General features: G+C 33.3%; 1 protein-coding gene across 7 annotated transcripts in view; it reads right to left on the reverse strand.

Annotated features, from left to right (window-relative positions):
- Positions 1–312: 312 nt before the first annotated feature.
- Positions 313–21,125, reverse strand: part of LOC117102560 (SLIT-ROBO Rho GTPase-activating protein 3-like) — a 73,790-nt gene continuing 52,977 nt past the window's right edge. For 2 of the 7 annotated variants that reach the window (XM_033242860.1, XM_033242858.1), the window contains 12 exons: positions 20,589–20,690; positions 18,674–18,862; positions 17,406–17,490; positions 15,545–15,657; positions 14,858–14,918; positions 13,481–13,558; positions 12,104–12,244; positions 11,389–11,494; positions 10,519–10,737; positions 10,075–10,139; positions 9,062–9,239; positions 313–5,341 (listed from right to left, as the gene is read on the reverse strand). In XM_033242860.1, coding sequence (XP_033098751.1) covers positions 4,972–5,341; positions 9,062–9,239; positions 10,075–10,139; positions 10,519–10,737; positions 11,389–11,494; positions 12,104–12,244; positions 13,481–13,558; positions 14,858–14,918; positions 15,545–15,657; positions 17,406–17,490; positions 18,674–18,862; positions 20,589–20,690 — 1,707 coding nt within the window. In that variant the 3' untranslated portion in view covers positions 313–4,971. Of the gene's footprint in view, positions 5,342–6,903; positions 6,959–9,061; positions 9,240–9,790; positions 9,881–10,074; positions 10,140–10,518; positions 10,738–11,388; positions 11,495–12,103; positions 12,245–13,480; positions 13,559–14,857; positions 14,919–15,544; positions 15,658–17,405; positions 17,491–18,673; positions 18,863–20,588; positions 20,691–21,125 lie in introns of those variants that run through there. The other 5 variants (XM_033242861.1, XM_033242862.1, XM_033242859.1 and 2 more) reach the window with 5 other exon arrangements.

The following is a 21,125-nucleotide window of genomic DNA, read 5'->3' on the forward strand; positions in this document are numbered from 1 at the left end:
GTGTAAAAGCTGTGCATTCGCTGTAACAATGAAGCGGCTTTATTAAAACTTTTCTCCATGATGAAACGTATATTTGTTTATTATTTTTTTAATTTATAAGACTTCTTCACGGCCCTCTGAAAATGTTTCGCGGCCCAAATTTTGGCCGCAGACTTTAGATTGCGGAACGTCGGCCTAGATCCTCCGTCTATGGAAGTACCTCCCCGGGGGCCCCTCTATTTTGAATTCCTGGATCTGCCATTGCTCTTGTAATTCTATACTCTTTGCTAGGGTCCTGTGTTTGGAATGCTAAACAAAAGAAAAAACAACATGTTATCATTTAAGGAGTTAAGCCCTTTATTGTATAACAGTACAAAACTCTATCTCTTGATCCTACCCATCACCATGGCAACAAGAGACAACAGTGCAAACATAATTGTCTGCGCTTTAGTCAAGCTACCAATAATAATGATAAATAAAGTAATAATATTAATTATCTATCGATAATGATAGGTAATCTCGATAATACTAATCATTTTTAACTCAGTAATAAGAAAGGAAATAGCTTTGATTTAAAAGAAATGGTACAAAACATCCACACAAAATGAGATTCCAGCGAACAGACTACATATGATTCACTCAACATAAAAATGTACTAAGTATTAACGGAGATATTTCTTCCATATTTCCATATAATGTTGTGTTGCTTTCACACGACTAAATATAACCTTGCTAAAAGTCTGTACAATGGACCTTCCACTAAGCCAAGACCATTGGATATTGTTGCTAAAGTCCCACAAAATGACAGTGTAAACACATACACGAACATGTGCGCTTGTTGGACACGCGCATATTCCTGGGCCTTTTCTGATTGGTCAGTTGTTAAGTTTGAGTGACACTCCGAAAAGGTCTATTTAAAAGCAGACTGAAGATATGCACGGTGCCAAAATGAAAGATCTGCTGCACCACATTACCGAGACCAAGACGTAGAGAAATCTCACTGGTATAAGCCCATTTGTTGTTAGCATATCAAGGACAATCGACAAACGCCGTACACACTAACATAGGTTTGTCAATTGACCTTGATCGACCATGGATATGAGCATGCGCAATTTTAACTATGAATTGGCTAATTGATATGCATTCTCGCAACAAATCCTTGATAGGGAAAATATCCATGGTACAATTTGTTAACATTTAATAATTAGTACATTTTATATTCAATACATTTCTGTAGCATGTGATTCGATACCATTGAGCAAATCTATCTGATAAGCTGCATCTTAATTAAATCATCAATATAAATTTTAAGAATCTTCATACAATAAAATTTACAAAATTATAACCTTTGGGTTGCGATATTACATATTAATTTTTAAAATTCATCTTAGGTGAGTTTTGGTAACCTGAGGAAGACATATGAGGGGAAAACATATTTTTAAAAACATATACAAATTTTGGGTTTTTATACCTAATACAATTTCTAATAGATTGCAAGTATAACTTAAAGTCATCCTGTAATTCGTTATTTATATTAAATATTATTAAAGAAAATTATGGAAGGTAATAGTAGGGTTCAATTCATTGGAAGATTTGTGGAGTATTCATAATTCTATTAATTCTACAAAATAAATTTCTCCTGTGGTAATTTAGAATTGCTAATACAAATTATAATATAATTAACTATACTAATTATAATTAGTGTAATTATTATAAAATTATAATTAGTATAATGTACCTTATGTTACCATCTAATTAGGCCTATAGTAATAATTTCTTTAAGTTTCATTAAGGTCAGTTTACAGTATTACATTTTATGTGACATATTTGTGTGTTGTGCCCATATATGGGTATGATGATATTACAACCAAAACTTTTTTTGTCACATAAAAGTTGATAGTGTAGACAAGGCTTAAGAAATTCTTTAGCTAGTGAAGATCACAGGCACATCAGCCATTCAAGATCTGTCCCTAAAGAACCATAATACCTACATGCTAGTACAAAGTTTCATACTTAGAACTTAGCACCTACACAATGTAGAGAAATAATCCACCGAATAAAAATAGTCCAAATATAAAAAAAAAATAAATAAAAATACTGAGCACCTCAATCATGTCAATTCTCTTCCAGTTCATTTGTGTAAACAATAATTCCTCACTATTGTATAGTGCATAATGCAATAATAAAACCCATGTGCTTTACAATATAGTCAGCAGTAAACCACAGTGCTTCCTGTCTGTGTTATTCTGAACTTGTTCAGCTCGTTATATAGTGTACTAGTATTTGAACATGGAGAGTTTAATGGAGAATACGAAATGACATGGTATTAAGTAGCAATTTATATTTCCTCCCTTGTTTACTGATGTAATAATAATAAAATATAAATATAGACAAAAAAAAAAGGTACACCTCACATATCAACTGGTAGACTATAGGTGGAGAAAGCAAGATCTGTATCATTATAAATTTTCTTTATATGTTATCATTAGACTAAAGGAAGGGATGCTGGATTATGACAACACCATTGTTAAAAAATAAATTCAGCCCACACAATAAAATCTGATGTGACAGATTTGTGTGATGTGCCCATATATGGGTATGATGATGTCATATTACACCCACATATGGGCATATATTTTTGTCACATAAACGTTGACAGTGTGGATGAAGTTTAACAACCTGCAGTTAATAATATATCAAGGCAGGTTTATAAAAGAATAGAATTAATTACAATGATTAATAATATCTATTAATATCTGACAGTCTTCTGAGGATCAAAGTACCATATACACATAAATTAAACAACTTCAAAAATTTATATATAGAAAAAAACTAAGAAATTTACAAATTAAAAACATAAGGATAAATTTTTTACAGAACAAAAAGTATACAATATCGTGCTAATTAAGAATATTAGAAAAAATACTAACGTTGATCTGTAAAAGTTACAATTTTCTCATGAATTCTTGGAACCTATATTTCCGCGAAATTAGGTTCTGTGAATACATTCAAGAATGACTATATATCGCTAAATACACGAAATATACAAATGCCAAATAAATGACTTTTTTTCCCCCAAAAACACAAAATGTTCTTGCTTCATGCTCTGTGTAAATAATGCACATTTAAGAGGTCAAAGGTTAAGATGGTAGTCGCCATCAACTATTTACAATGGAAATAATAAAAACAAACTTTAAAAAATATTAACCTATTAGCTGTTGTACAATGAGCTTAAATTCCTTGGTATGAGTTAAAAATCATGCATCTTTTACCCAAAAGCTTTCGGCCAGCAAAAGTCTTGTATGTTTTTGTCTAGGTTACTGGCTTGGCTTACAAAAATATGCATAGGGTTCAAGTTACTTTTTCTGGTTTTCATTAAAAATCAGGCTTCCAAAAAGGTGGTTGATAATGGTATGAACCATTATTATAATAATATAAAATCTATGAATAACAAATGGTCTTCCATTTTAAAAGTAAAGAGATTTTTTTTTCAAAACAAAACAATATCCACAGTAATCTAAAATTATTAATGCATTTTCAATCACACAGCAACAAACAAGCAAAATAGAAGCACATTTTTGGTCTAAAATTTGTTGATTTTTTTTTGGACTAAAATATTGATAATAAGAATTAGTCATTTGCATTTTAGTTTCACTTTTTATGTACATGCAGCATTGCCCTCTAAAGTCTGCATTTTTTTTTTTTTTTTTTTTTTTTATTTTATATTTTTTTTTTTTTTTTGTGCATTTTTATATTTTTTTAAACAAGTCTGTGACATTGCATTGGGGAAATTGTTCTATATTTGGTTCCTAAATGCTTTCCAAGTAGATAATACGTAAATTAACATCTGGGCCAATCATATTACCTCATATTTGCATATTTTAAATTCTTAATTTAAATATAATGCTGTAGCATTGTAATAAATCTATAACTTCTGTAAATTATTCACATTTAATATGAAATAGAAAATATCCTGGCAACATTGTTGTGATTACATTAAAATAAAGATGGTTTTTGTTATACACGAAAATACCTAATTTCAAATGGCATAATTATGAATATTAACTTGCTGTTGATTGCAATTACAGCAAAAATAAGATTTTGGTAAAATTCGTAAAAAAAAATTACAAATTTTAATGTTAAAAAAAAAACGACATTAATATCGGATGAATGCAGTTACTTGAAAGACAATTTAATTTGCACTGCTTTTTAACGGCAACCCTTTTTTTCCACAACATTTGCTTTCTTAGGAATTGATTTACATCCTCAACTCTTTCGGTTGAAAATGTACTGCTTAAAATTCACAATAGAATCGCAGCAAGGATGCTTTATATTATGTCTTAAACAGAGCACACATTTCATAGTCGAGACGTAATTTAAAAGATACCACAACATGACAAGGGGCATGTAGAAGGTTTTTCCAGCTCAGTCTGCCACCGATGATCAGCAGACAGTACCTCGTCGCCGACCACTCGCACACAGTTGACTGTCAGCTGACCATCGGCCAAGGCAGTGTAATCGCTCATTTCCAAGCGAATTTAATCAATAAAAACCTGTTGAACTTGAGCTAACAACAACAACAATAGTTGCAGAATAAGAAACCAGGATATCAATACTACTGATAGTACTGTATAAGGAATATAGTTATTATAGGAATATGAGAATGCCAACATGCTCCAAAATGGTCGACTGGGTGAAGCAGTATTAAGTCACAGTAGAATTTTAAAATTTATCCTAGTTTTTGTTTCAAAAGGATATTATGTGCATGCAAAAACTGAAATTTATAAGTCAAAATTTCAAATGCACACTTAAATATTCTAATTAGGACTTCATGGTTGTGCATTGTGAACCACCATTTTGCATGTACAATTACTTGGTAAAGCTTACGGATTGGACATCAATTGCATTGGAGTTCACATTTTAGTAGTATTATAATAACTATACGGTTAGGAAATTCAAAGCTTGGAATCCACTTTTTCTAGTAATTTTCCCTTACAATGTCATAGACTTGTTTGGCCCTCCAGTGGGGCTAGGCCTCTGTCGACTGAGCGAAGACGACTGGTTAGGTAATGGTCTAACAGGCTTGGGCCTGATTGCTGGCTTTGGTAATGTTGTGGTTGTAGGTGGGCTGACTACTTTAACGGGAGCTTTTATCGCATCTCGTACTATGTCCGGAGTATGAGTGGGTGGTGGGATTTCTGGAATTTCGTCTAATTCTGCAAGATTGTTCGCCATTTTATCATCGATCTCTTGGACCATGTGCTTGTAGGAGTTCTCCTGCAGGTCATTCGGTTTATTTTCTGCTGTCTTTGGTTCTTCTATTACTACATCCAGTGGGTTTGATGGGTCACTTAAAGTCCTTCTAGAGAAAAACAAAATAACAATAAGTACATACTGAAGATAATAACCTATTTGGAGCCCACACACACACAAAATAAATGATACACAAACAAGCACTTAATGTCAGTACAATTACAGGCATGAAAGTACAGTATTATGAAATGTTCATTCATTACTACAAACAATATACACATTTTTCCATCATTATTGTATGTAAATAGTATTATGATATTGGTCAGTAGACAATAAAATACATGCATCAATATCAGCCACTCAAAACACAAGCATGTGTTCAACTAATACATATTCATTTATGCTAATTAGATATGGAAAATTTTTTTTTCTATTAACAAAGGTATTATATCTATTTCAATGTTAAAACTAAGCAATTTTTTTTTTTATTTCCATTAATAGTACTAAGAAATTTGTTTCTATGGACTAAAGGCATAAATAGAGTAAATTTTTGCTATTGAAATATTATCCTCTTGCGGTAACATTGCAATTAAGAATATTGAATATTTATTATATTTACTTCTTTACACAGCTGCAAGTTATTGAAAAAAAAAGTACCGATAAAAAAATGCTTCTGAAGTCTGGCATATGCTCTCAGATTTCTGTCTGTTAAGATAGATTGACACTAGACACGATAACGACACGATGACATATCATCGCGTAGTTTGTATTCTTCAACACTGCACGCATTTTTATCCTGTCGTGATTGCCTATTTATCCATTTCAACACTGTATAACATTATAGTTACCACCCTGTTTCCCAGTGTTTTGTTACACACAGGGTAATATACTCTCAATTAAGCGCCTCGGCAGCGCTTATTCAAGCATTTACAGTAATTGTATATGGGGAAGAGCCATGACTAGTGTAGCAGCCATAGAGGTGCTTAGTAGCTTTGTGTACACATTATTCCACAATGGGTGGATTTAATGGGTTCACACGAGCCACATGTGTGCAATAGACCTCCGATGTGAAGTCATGATCTGAAAGATTATTTCCTACCCAAGCAAACCCTGGTAAAGAAGGGTCTCGTACCACCGCCAAAGTTAAGAACGGTAATTACCGGCACCCCTGCCTTATCGCTCGACCGCTAGATTGGTTTTTTTCATATGAATCAAAAATCTGAGAGTGTATGCCAAGATAAGTTGACAGTTTATGGCTAGTGCTAACAATTTACTGAACTAAATCTACCAATGTGCTTGTGCAACATAACATGTAAAGTTCTGTCCAAACACTCAAATTTCATTTGGCAAAAGCATGCGACATGCCTAAATAAGGTCATGATGACATCACATCATGACCATATATAGGCACATCATGACTATATATGGGCATACATCAGTTTTTTTTTGTCAAAGAAAATTTGGTAACTGGAGAGAGCTTATAATAATACCACACCACTACACTCCAAGCTATATAATACATAGATATGACTACAGAAGAGAAGTATAGATGCATGTTATTAAAAAAAGAAAAACAAAACAGAAATTGCTGAAAGAAATAGTGATTCCCACACACTTCTTATTTATGTTCTTGCAGGTTATACAACTGTATTTTATTTATCATGTTCTTACGTGTACTTTGGCAAAAAGGGGCTTCTAAACCATTCCATTCACCGACGGCCTCTTGCTGTATAAGATTGGACAACAGGTAGAGAATTGGATTTGATTAAAACATTTGGTAGACAGAAGCATATAGCTCAGTTGGCTGAACTGTTGGTAGCCATTGTGTGTGCATTGAACCATGGAGATCTTTGGATCCCTGGTTCAATTCTACTTCTCTCTTTTTTTTTCAGTTGAATTACATAATGCGCTATACAAATCCAACTATTATTATTATTATCATCATTTACATATAGAACTTTGTTCCTCCCTTGGCTTGCCTTCTTCCACCATGCAGTTTTGTTTTAATATCTTTATTTTGCTCAGTGGGGGGGGGGGGGAGGGATTTTATGGGGGGGGGAGATTTCATGTGTCTTTCTGTATCAGGGATTCAGCAATGACTGTAGTGTTATAAACAACATATTACACTTATTGAAAAGAAGAGAATGGGGACTGAATATAAGATAGAAATTAACAATGTGATTCTTATTTAAACCAGTTTCACATAAGGCAGGGATTATTTTTCCTGTAGGCCTACCAGATCCTAGAAGAACATAGCCCAGGATGTAGGAATGGCAGGGTCAAACTCACTGTAGGCCTACCAGATCCTAGAAGAACTTAGCCCAGGATGTAGGAATGGCAGGGTCAAACTCACTGTGACCAATAGCCATCGGCCGATGTGATTCTATGAAGAATGCAACGCCTTAACGTGCATGCAACGGATCATTTTGAGCCCCTACTATCCCCCTGCTGGCGCTGCAAGGCTTCATCCAACAAATAACAACTTAACTGATGTTCAGTAAGAAAGCAGATTTGTTATAGTTCTGAGAAAGCAAAATCTGTACTTTTAAAAATTTCCACTGAAAGACACTGGGATGGGCTAGATTAGCACCAACTAACTACACCAACTCAACTAAAACGCAATTTACTATATAGTCTCACCAATTGCTGATAGATGAAATATGATATTCTATCTAAAATACTGATTTGATGAACATTTAAGAATGGTTTGATGACTGCTGTTTATGTACACACGTGTAAGCACTGTAGCACGCCTGTGCTGACCTGTATAATTGCACATACTGTATGTACTGACTGGTGGGGGCGCATGCAGGGGTGGGGTTGCACCCCCTAAGTTGAAAAATAATTCTTTTATTGTATTGTTGGTAAGAACATAGGCCTAGTACCGGTAAGAATTTAAGGTATGAGAGTGAAATTTCCATATTCTCAAAAATTTTTCTCTACTCCATGCACCCCCCTACTGCCAATTCCTGCATCCGCCTCAGCTGATAGCACTACTGTATACACATGAGTACATACAATTACAGGAAGCACACACATGCAGACAGCACATGTGTTGATAACACTAGAGTAAGTGTGTGCCGACCTGTATATTACACACACTTTAATAACACTGTAGGCACACATATATGCTAGCAGCACTTAATTGCACGCATGTTGATAACACTACAGTAAGCATGGGCTGACCTGTATATTACACATGTGTTGACTACACTACAGTAAGCACACATGTGCTAACAACACTAAAATAAGGACATGTGACACCACAGTAAGTATCCCTGTGTTTCCAGCACTAGCACCCATGTACTATTTACACCATATACAGTGATTACACATGTGCTAACCGTACTTTAGTATAACACATATAGTAACTGCATAATACAATTTAATAAATACGCAAATAGTGTGTGCAGAATGAAAATAAAGCAGATGACAATGTAATGGAATGAAACTGAAGTCACTAAACATACTATTCACACCCATAGTATATCAATCAACGTATTTAAACTAATGAATTTGGATACATGAAGGATAAACATATTGGTTGGAATTTCAAGAATTAGGACCACTATGAGAAAGGAGGAAAAGGGCAGGAATTTTGCATTGTTTTGTGTCTGTTTTTTCGGTATTTCTGTGTTAGGAATCACACGTCTGTAAATAATCAGGTCAGGTCAATTGTTCTTGATGATCATATGGTCAACTTTGTTCACCGCAATGAAACATGCAATACACTGGAAAGAACCAGCTAATATAACAAAATGTGAAAGCCCACAACTTCTACACATCCCGTGTTATAACGTTCACACAATGCAGTTATAAAATCACTTACAGTGGGCCTGACGGTCGTCTGGGCAACCAAGGTGATATGTCCGGACCTTGGTGGCCCACATGACCTGTGCTGCTGTCCGCTTCGGCGTTCTGGTGCTGGTTTACGATGGGGCACGGATCTGCTTGATTTAGCTGTTGGTAGTGGTCATTCAAATTGTTGTGTACGTCAAAATGCCGTACTAGAAAAACCAGAGGAAAACACGAGAGAGTTACGTGACAGACTTAAGCAGTTAAGACACTTACTTGTTTACAGAAATAAGAAACAAACTGTGAAAAGTTGCTCGAGGGGAAAATTTTTAAAATTTGTATTAGCTTGTTATTGTTAGTACATTGTGACAGCTCAAAGATGCTTTCAAGTAGATTCAAAAGAGTATTGCTTAATGAAGCACTTCAATGCAGCATATTCATTAACAATTTACTACTTTATTTGAGTATAGAGTAACTCTTGTGTACTCACACTCAAGTTATTTGGACTAGCTTAGTCCCATAGCAGTTTTATAAATTGCAATGCAAAGTTGGTCATTCAAAATTTGTGTTAGGGTTACATGTTGGCCAACATGAGCAACGTGTAATTAGCAAATAAGAAAAAAACCATTCACAATTCCCACAGGCTTACTGAATTATGCATGGTCAGGGCACAGGGTTATTTATTTCAAATATGCTTGTCTGGGGCACAAGATGGCTGTAAAGTGAAAGGTGCAAAAAACGTGCTTGAGAGTGAAATACCGATTGTGAATTGGAGGAAGGATATCTTAGGCCCTATGCCCATCTATGTATAGCTGAATCTCGTCAATGAGAGGTGACCGACGCACGTGTTCACCTAAAAAAACGTGTAATAATTATTCCATCTGTTAGTGTGAATGAAACAGGATATGCTTATGATGCGAATCAAATTTGAAAATTAATCTACAATTTTTTTTCTATAAATGTTAGTAGAAATGACTTTTTGTTTGCTTTAAGGATATAGAGGGCAGTATTTAAGTGCGAGTAGAAGCATAACTTATAAAATCTTACCACTGTTGACTTCATCTCCAAATTCACTACCTAGATCAGTAATGGTATCTAGACTAGGAGATGGACTGTAAGAAATACAAACAAACATGTTATAAATGTGCCCCGAATCGGCACAATATAAATCTTATTTCCAAGGCTGCAAGAGTTTCATGCCTGGATATGGTCAGGATGACATCACAATATGACCATACAGTATATATATACAGTAGGCAGATCATGACTGTAATATGAGCATACAAAATTATTTTGTGAGATAAAATCATGATTTTCGTATTAAGAAATTTTGTAAATCAGTGAAAACTGTTCTGATCTGCGTTTCACAGACAGGTAATAATAAATTTAGATTTTAATTGAGATTTAATTTTTAAGGAATTTTTTCTATGCAAACTAAAAAATATCAATCTAGACCAACTAAGTAAAAAGGTATGGTCCAGGCCGATTCACCTTATGTCAGCATCATTGAGGCCATGTTCTTCGTATATACGGCCCGACTCACGAGGGAAAATATTTTCCTGGTAACGAATGATCGTCCCAATGAGTTCATTGATAGGTCCTTGGTAACAAAGGGTGTCTACGTTGGGTGGGGTTGGCATCAGTGTTGGACCAAAACATATTGCTAAATTATGCGAGTCCATCATGTTTTCATCACTGTACTGAGACAAACTGAAATAATATGAAAATTACAGCAAAATAATGATTTCCTTTTGAAATTATTTAGGTAACTTTGGATTTTCTACTGTATTCAATTTTCCTTTTATCTTTGTTCAGCTTTCATTTGATTCTTATCATAACACAAAAACAATTTTAGCAGTCAAGCTTATGGCAGGGTTTGCTGTGAGGAAAGGTCATTCCACCCTATATGCCATGAAATTAAGAAAAGATTAGGTTGGCAAAAATTTGCCGACCTTAAATTCTCTGAGGTCGGCAGTCTCGGCAATTTTTACTAGCTAGACCTGTAGTATAAACTAAGATTTTTCCGAATGCTTTAAATTGTCATTTACAGATCGTAATTTTGTTGTCAGGTGCAGATCAAGTGGGGGGAGGGGGGAAGAAGTGGGGTGTAACGATGTTACCCTAAATGGTGGCCTCCCCCACCCCACTGGCCTCTGCTTGATACATTAAGAGCTCCCTTTCAGACAGGTTTTCCTCCTTAAATGTACAAATATAAAGTAAACACTATTCTCAGGAATTCCTGAAATCAAAGGTTGTCAAAAGATTCATCTAGATGGATCATCCTTATTATGATATTAAAAGAGAAAATCAATCTAAAGTATTTATTCATATTAATTCACAACAATATTAATGAACACTTACTGCTTTAGGAAAGCCAACAAATAACGCATCACAATCATGATGTCATCAGGAAGCTGTTCAATAAGATTCTTAACCATTGATATCCGCTCCGAGGGCGCTGTTGCACCTGAATATTTACAAAAACATTTGAATGCATACAGTTGCGGGCTTGTATTCAAACCATTTATTCAAGAATTCGTACGTTACTTATATCATTTACCTATATGATACATACAGGTAAAAAAACATAAATACTAAATGGTACTTGACTAGCATGCATTCCAAAAAATTATTTTCGCTACTCCTGCAGTATTTTAAAACACACATACTAAGTTATGTTTGTTGCCGCATTTAAGAAGGTTGATATATATTATGTCTCTTTTTTCAGCAAGAGAGTGTGATTTTTTTTATTGCAAGTGGGTCATGGAAAACAAGGATTTTTAATTACATTAACATATGGAATCAACCAGGTCTTTTATACCATTTACCAAGTTGAATCCAGGATAGGTAATAGTTATTATATGTCAAGCACAAAGTTTTATAGCCTTCAGAAGTTATCGACACCTGGGTAAATATATTACAGGTTCAACTAACATGACCTTTCACTTCTTTAGCAGTGTCTACACCCTCTCAAGAGTGCAATAGACAAAACAATTCATACATTAAAACAACACAAAATAGCAGGAATACAGTACACAGAGAAACAATGGAACAATGACTTGAATGAGATGCCTACCCGAGTCCATGCATTCCATAAACTGTTTGAACATAAATGTTGGGAAGAGTGGTTCCGGAAGTTCTCTGAAGTACAACTTAAGTACACTGGCAACTGAATTGATGTCAGCTGATTCCCCTCGCTCTGGTAATGGATCCTCACCTACAATTATAAAACATTACAAAGGTTAAAAGATAAAGTTTGAAAGTTCAGGGTTTACAGGCTGGAGTAGTAGGGTTATTGGGGTATCACCCATGCCTTGCACATTCTGGCCCAAAAGCTAACAGAAAGTGAGATAAAGATTATATAATTCTGATATTTTGATATTTCCCTGAGCTACTATAGCAGCTCAGGGAAATATCTAAAAATCTTCAACCCCTTTTCTTCCAACACGATCGATATTAAGCATGTTCTTGAAATGTAAACCTGGGTTTGCGGACGAACAATTGCACCAAATTTTGTTTTTGGTTTTGTATATTATTATTTTGTGTATATTGCCTTCATTGTCATGTATTGTATTTTTAAAGCGAATATTAGCCCACGTTGGCATCTGTAGCAAATAAAATTAAAACTTTCACTTAAAACTTGAATTGATATTATTTAACTAGATTCTGTCTTATTTTAACCTAAAAATATTAATGAATAATAATCAGTCTTACAAATAATAAATTGATAATAATTTTCCCAAGTGCGTATATGTAACCATTTTATGACATAATTTTAAAGTTTGTTGTTTTCACTGGGGTATGTCATGCAGACCTCAGAAATTTTGACTCCACTTCCTACTCTCACTTCACGAGCTTAAGCATTCACTCATTAAGCACATTACTCAAGTTTCTACTCTCTCTCAAACCGCTAAGAATTCACTCATCATTTTTAACCTACGCACACACAATATAATCCTTATTAACGTCCTCCCAAATCCCTTGAGCCCAACATCTTTCTTGGAAAAATAAAATTCGGGAATGGCATGTGAATACTGAGAATTAATGGTTTTGTTCAGGTTTGTCTGATTTGGCTTCAGTGAATCGAAACTAAGTATATGATGTTTTTTCTAACAGATAAAGCTTTGAAAAAAGATCCTCAGACATTCTTGCATACATTAGTTATACCTAAACTGTTCCTAAATTCTCTAATTACCTTTTTCACAGTTTGCTTTGATTCAACAACCCCTTAAATTTTTAAGATTAACTCATACTTCTATAAACCCTGTCATTCATTATGGTAGTTATTGTAGAGTGCAAGTAGGTCCTTAAAATATTCTTTCTTTTTCTTCATGACTTATACAAAAAAAAATGTCAATAAACATTTTTATTATAGAATATGGAGATGATAATTAAATGGATGAATGAATAAATAAATGAGATTGATTGAAGTTTGATTCCAATATTCTCTTACCTTTTTCAAATGCTGATTTAATATCATTAATTTCTGACTGTGACCCACCTACACGGAAAATTCCTTGATGATGCAAACCTACAAGAGGGAGAAATAAAACAAAACGTATTCTATTTACAAATATCCTTTTCATTTTTCATACATCCAAATAGATGGCATATAATAATATAGTAACAAATTTAATAAGAGATTTGTAGAATGAAATGAATCAATCTTGGAGAATTGCCCAGATAACATCTAAATTTTATCAAAGTAAACGAATTGCATTGGAATGGTTATTGTAGCAGGCTTGACGGTTAAATTATCCGCAATATAGATATTACTATTACTCCTATGAGTCAGATAATAATAATAGCCAGATCTTGTATTACCAAATAAGGAGATCACACTAGCAGATTCACTAATTCTGACCAGCAGTGGAAAAAAATGAACCTTCTGCTACTGTTAAATATAATGATGAAGAATGCGAGTCGTTGTATGGCTGCTAATTTCCCCTGAGAGCACACTCATTATTTTGTATGAATTGCAATTATTAAAGTGTCCTTCTCCGAAACGCTTAAGTGCAAGTTGAAGTGGGTAGTAAAAACACCCAAGGGGTACATGCTATGCTACTGAATTAGTAAGCATGTGTTAAAAAAAAAACAAAAAAAAAACACACCACACATTTTTATGACTTTCCCCCCCACCCCATTTAATTCATATCAATTCAAGATAGGAAATTATTGAGGATTAATATCAATACAATTATTTGAAAAAATACTTCTCTTGCTGATTAAAACAGACACAAAATGACCTATCTATATTATTTTCATAGTATAGTAACATTAGCTTGTAATCAATTTAAACTCCACTGACAAACCATTGGTCCCAATTTCTAACGTAATTATTAAGACGTTGTATCTTAATCTTTCTTTGTAAATTTTAATTGATGATTAAATATGTGTTCGATAACTAATGCAAGCTTTTGTGTTTTTAGTACATTTTGATTGTAAAATATTAGATTTTTAAATGCCTATTCTAGAAAGCATATGAAGTCATTCAGGCGTAATGAACGGTAACCAACGTCTGGTTGGCGACAGAATCTTTGGTAAATAAAGATATTCTATTGGGAATAAGTATATAACAATAACAGCTTATATATCTGCTATTTGGTGAGTGAAATATTTTCATGTTCAAATTTTTTGTATTTTAATTCAACTTTATAAATGAAACATTGTTATTTTAAATTTTGCTTTTATTTTATATATTTTAGTTTCTTTACTTTTTAAAATTCTATTTTGTATTCAATTATGTAGGCATATTAGCAATAACAATTAATAATAATAATTATTTTAATAAAAAATAATAATTTAATATAATCTGCAAGGTTGTTCTTACCAAAGTCACGAATATGATCAATACAGCTTAAGACTACAACAGGTATGTCTTGACCACTTGCCTGAAATAACAAAACCAAATATATTAACAAATATATACAAATCTTTCAATGGGAAGTTTTGTTTAAAGGGTAAATAATTATGAAAACAATCGCAGACCTGTAACACTCGCAAGATATTTAGCATGGTCCTATACGCATGCTCACGTTGGCGGAGCTTAGATTTCACTGTGGCGTTGCATGCATCTTCACTGTCTGCGCATCAATGGATCTTTCTGGAGTGTCAATCAAACTTGGTGCTCTGAACAATCAGAACACAGCCAGGAGTAGGCACGTCATCCCACAAAAGTATGTGTTTGCGTATGTTTTAACACTTCTATTTTGTGGGGATCTCAGCAACAATGGGGCAGAACTTAGCAGAAAGGTCTATTGTATGGTAACAGACTTTTAGCAAAGTCTGAGTCTTGCGATTTATGTAGCAATAGCACGCATGCAAACATTTTAATATTTTGTGAATGTTAATTTGTTCTAGAAAAATTTTAGAAAATATATACTGTGATTATCAGACTTGACTGTACTTGTAGAACGGTTGAATATACTTATATAGCATAGTGCAGTGTATGAAACCATGGAGGAATTAGTTACATGTGTGTGCATTGGTAGATACTTAAATAATATGTAGTACTTACAGCTATGTATTTTCTAAGGTCGCCACCGAATAAAGGTGCGCCACACCGAGACATTGGGCGAGGTTTGCGTGGTTTTGGCGGGACGCATAAGGAAATGCTTCCTCCACCTGTATCTAATAACCAATAAACACAATAAAATATGAGAAATATAATCAATAATAAATTAAATATTATTAATCAATTATAAATTAATTTATCCTACTATTCATAAATTAAAGATTAATATTGATTTTTGAATAAATTATTTACACACAGTTAACAGCCAATGTAAATTGATACATAAAAACGTCATGATGTAAATGTATCAATTTATATTATATAATTCCATAGAAACCTAATTTATTATAACGTGCACACACACACTCTGACGTGACACCGTGCATTACGTCTTGATACGAAAAAAATAAACAAACTGTGACGTCATTAGGAGAGACGCTGTTTTGTTAATCTTCTATATTATTTTGAAACGGTTGTTAAAGGATGTGACTATCACACAGTAACTTCAGTTGCAGTGTTTTTTCACCTCTTTATCACATACTATTCAGGTTAAATTTATCATGTCACAAAATGTTCACTAAAATTGACTGGACACCGCATAATAAATGGGTGGTAAAAAAAAAAATTGAAGTCGCAGAAATTTCAAAATTTGACATCATGGTACGCTAGGGTTATACTATGAATCCATGCATATTTCACAATTACCAGATTTCTGTGACACCTTATAATATTGTGATATATACGTTGCCATGTATGCTAGGCCATTGTGGCACAACTTCATGGAATCACCCATATATATATATATATATATATTATAACCTTCATAATGAGTAAGATTATACAAGTTATGTTACATTTCTTTACATATACACTTGAAGAGATGCAGAAGATCAGTCTCTATAGATTACTCATAGGTGTAGGCTGGGGGATGCAGATGCACTCCCAATAACGGCAAATTATATTCCCTAAGTGGGGTAAAATACTAAAAAAGACCAATACATTTCATTGTAATAGGGATTTAATTTTCATATCCCCTCCACAAGACAAAACAATATTACGCCCATCTTTCCCTTATTTCTTATTTCGCTTTCTATTTTCCTTTTTTATTAGTTTCTACCCTCCACTCTCATCAACTTACAAATAAATGTTGGAATATGATATTCTGCTAAGTCTCATTATGAGGCTTGACAATTTGTGCAGTTGTATTTAGTAATGAGAACAAATTCACAGCTATCAGAATTTCAACTCAGCACTTAAATACTTAAGACGGCAAGCATCTTAACGAATAAGACAGGACTTTTTTTACCTTGTTTAGCGAACTAGCCGCCCGCCAATAATGATGATTTCGAATAAAAATAAAATGTTATTTTTGGTCAAATAGCGAGCGCACTGCTGCCACGGAAAAATGGAAATTTCAGAAAAAATAAAAGTTTTTCTTTATTTTTATTACACTCACGGCAGCCTTGCAATATCCAAAAAATAAGATATTTCTTCCCAATTATATAAACTAAAGCATTCAACCATCCCACTACTACACTGTTTAAATTCACCAATAAAATTATATTTTTATTTTCTCCTCCGTTGGGATATTTTTGGTAAAACTGTTTGCAAAATTTTATTTTTATTTTTTTCTACATTCTACTGACGATCTTTAAAAACATAAGTTCACGAAACGAGGTATGAAAAATGTCTCGCCTTTAGTAGCGAGAACAATTTTGGTGCTATCAGAATTCACAACTTAGCACTTGAAGGAAACTTCAGACAGCAAGCATCTTAACCAATAGGCTACAGCTTTATCCAACACTATATTACATAAATGTATCACTTGCATATCATATAACTATTCAATGACATTTCTACTCACCATGACCCAACGCTTTGCTTATCAAATCATATCGAGCTTGTAATCTTGTCTCTATGTTTGTATTCTTTAGATATTCTTTATATTTCTGCAGAAATAACAAAAGCAGTGTAAATCATAAATATATCTTTTATTTTATTTGTTATTGTATTTTATCCCTTTAGGCACATGGCCAAGGATTCCTAATAGCGAATTAATCACTGTCCTATTAAATAGGTGGCAATCCCTTCACATAGCAAACATAACAAACAAACACACAAGATGTTCTACGTAAACCAAGGAGGTATAAAGTAAATCTAAGTCTCATAATGACATTTATGGAGAGTTGTTTTGTCTTGAGAAAAATTCCTGGGATTGAACCTAAGATCCTGGCACTGGACGTCAAGCATTTACCCTTTGAACTAATAAACTGGAGAGTGTCATCGTTTAATTACTGTATTTGAATCATTGGTATAAAAAGTGTGTTTTTAATATTTTAATCACAAAGTCTGACACGCCTCAAGATAAAAAACTTTATCAGAAAGAAAAAATATCAATAAATTAATAAACAAAAAGAAATTGGCCCATCAAACAAAAAGGTCAACATTATATCTAATCCACTATAATCCTAAACACCAAAAAACAAATGGCTTTTTGGAATCGCTGATCCATATAGTGCTCATAAACAATAGATATGACAGTTGCAATAGCTGTAACAGACATAAACACACCTGGAGTAAAACCTATCAGATAACACTTTATTTTTCCTTTCAATATTTCAAAAGGAAAAGGTTGATATCCTATAGAAACTACCCAGTCAAGAACCACTTGCCAGTTAATCTAATGCTCATGAACTTTTCACCCCTCTGTCAGATACATACTAAGAGATGGATTGTTGTGTTTCAAAACATAATTTGTCGAATAAGATTGAGAAGTCAATTGAAATTGCTAATTTTAATCATGGTAGTTGTTAATTGGAATGGAATAGTTTACATTAAAGCAATGCGCAGATTTGTAACTAATCTCGAATTTCATCGCTGGCTCAATTAATTGATTTCTTTGTTCAAGTAATTAATAAAAACATCTGGCTACATAGTACATCTGCATTAGAATAATATTTAATCACTAACTTAATTAGTATACTGCCCTCAATCTAACTACAGCGTTTACAATGGAAACAATTATACTCTATGGAGTAACTGCTCTATTTCCAGTTGTAGTTATTAGGCATACACATCAGTTACTACTACTAATCTAGCGATCTGATTATTCATTAAACATGTTTTGCTTACATCTAAAAAGTAGTTTTCTGTATCTGTCGGCTTTGGCGGTCGGCGCATAGACGGTGTTCTCTTGAATTCAATTGGTATTTCCATGTCTTGGGCCGTCTTGAATGCCGTACGAACTTCTTCATCTTTGAATCGGGAACGATTATCATCTCCTTCCCAATTCTTCTTCAGTTCATTCAGTGTCTTTAGAATCTGAAAACATAAGAAGTGAAAAGTAATAAATATAAAAGCGAACAGAGCTAGGCAAGCATAAACAGTGTACTTTTTTTTTCCCCAACTTTATATTACTCATTGTGAATGTCACCAAATGCTGTACATACATGTACTGAAGTTTGCATCATGCATTGTGAACCAATACTAATGATATACTAATCTTAAATTCTATATCATATGTTAAGAGAGTAACAAATATATTGTTTAATCACAAGTTTACATTATCAATTATTATCAATTGAGAGATTCGACGATGGGCGTTACGTGACCTAATTTAAGTGTTGGATATAAACAATCGACTGACACAGCAGTGTTTTACATGGAGATTGCTAATAGGGAGTTTTCAATTGCACGACGACGTTAGGAAATAAAATGTAATGACGTCACTAAAAGTCATCTGCGCATGCGAGAATGTTAAGGTATAGGCCCCTGCACGTCTACAGCATGGGTAGTTAAGCATGAGGTTCTTAAACCTGTGAGCTACTCTACGATGTTAGGGCTAGCTAAGGTTTATGAAGGATCACTTAAATTTCAAAGCATACTGTACAATCCTTGGTGAATGCTAGGACAAGTAAATAAACACTATTTTGAACAATCGTATTGCCTTTCCTAGCCATTTATTTCTCACATTAACAGTCGGTGGTTGTATTCGCAACCATAACATTATCTTTTCCTATACTATTTCACTGTAATGTTTTTCATGTATACCCAATGTAAGTCATGTGACCAGCTATAAAAAAACATCGTAGCCAAAATGAGGCCAAGTGGAGCATCTTATTCAAAAATAAAGTACCAAGGAATGAAAATTAAAATCGTGTACATTACACCCATACACCGCAATGCTCAAGTTTCAAACATACGGGTAACTAGCCATACTGAACTTTCCGTGTAAATTGAGGGCGCAACTGCACAAATGGTGCTTAGGCAAAATTTGATTGGCTAAATCTATGGCAGCCATCTTGGATGGTACACACACAGCTCTGCGTATTTCGAACATAGAATACATTACAGTTAGCGCTCTAGTATTCTTATTATATCTCTATGGTGGAAAGTTAGATAGTCGTTATGTACCCAACATTCGGCTACCTTTATATTTTCACTTGTCTTCAATTTGCATTCAAAGCGTACATTGCTGCAAAGCCAAATGTTGGGGATATAGTACCTTCATATGACTACTCATACAACAGAAAAAAATGTCACATGGAGTTAGTGAAAAATGGAGATATAAATGAAAAAACGATGTATTTCAGCAAGTATTAAAAAACCTTTTTGTTTTATTTATAGGTCTTCTTCAAAATACCTATGCCACAGCAGTTGAATTTTTTTGCCGTAAAACCAAAATAGTTTCATTCATGCCGACTTGCCGATCGGTAGCGTGAGCCCTGACTGAACTCTGCAGAAACTTCCCATCGAACTTCGCATCGCGAGGTAAAACAAAACGTCGGAAAACTTTTCTTTGACGCATGCGCATTTGCATAAATGTCTACACACACACATACTACACACAATAAAAAACAAAGGAAATGTGAAGAGTGATTACAATTGTTCCTATTGCATTACATGCATAGGAACTAATAAAATGCAATCATTTTTAATGGATGGGGAATCTACACCATTAGTGATGTATCTGTAGATTCCATTCCATTTTATCTCAGGAAAAGAAAACAAAAATGTAAATTTATAATAAAATTATTTAATGACTTACTTCTTCACTTTCTGCTCTTACTTCTTTTAAGCGTCCCTCTTGACGATGGAAGCGTTCACATAAATCTTTATGAAGAGGATCTTGAGCACTAACTTCATGCATCTGAAATAATAAATTTAGTTCCAGAGAAATCTATTAAAGCATTTAATATATTTTTAATTAAATCTATTTATTTGATCTGTTTTAAAATCACTTTAACAATATAATTAATGCAATTAATAATATTTATTTTTTGACTGAATTTTCAAATTTTTAATTATTTTAATAATGTAATTAATAATAATTATATTTTTGTTTTTCTATTTAATATTTTTGTAATTTCATTGTATACTGTTGTCTATTTTATATTGTATTTTATCATCTTTTGATGAAAACACATTGAAAAGAAAACGAAAATAAGCTATATAAATAAACATTATTATTATTATTATTACTAATTATTATTATTATTACTATTATTAACTAATTAATTAAAATTAAAAAAGCAATATTAAAAGTTGAGATGTTTGCTGTCATTCATTCTTTCATTAACTTCAA

This window comes from Anneissia japonica, unplaced genomic scaffold (genome assembly GCF_011630105.1).
Source record: "Anneissia japonica isolate Jap-2015-1 unplaced genomic scaffold, ASM1163010v1 scaffold1489_len2284818_cov182, whole genome shotgun sequence".
NCBI classification, from domain to species: domain Eukaryota; kingdom Metazoa; phylum Echinodermata; class Crinoidea; order Comatulida; family Comatulidae; genus Anneissia; species Anneissia japonica.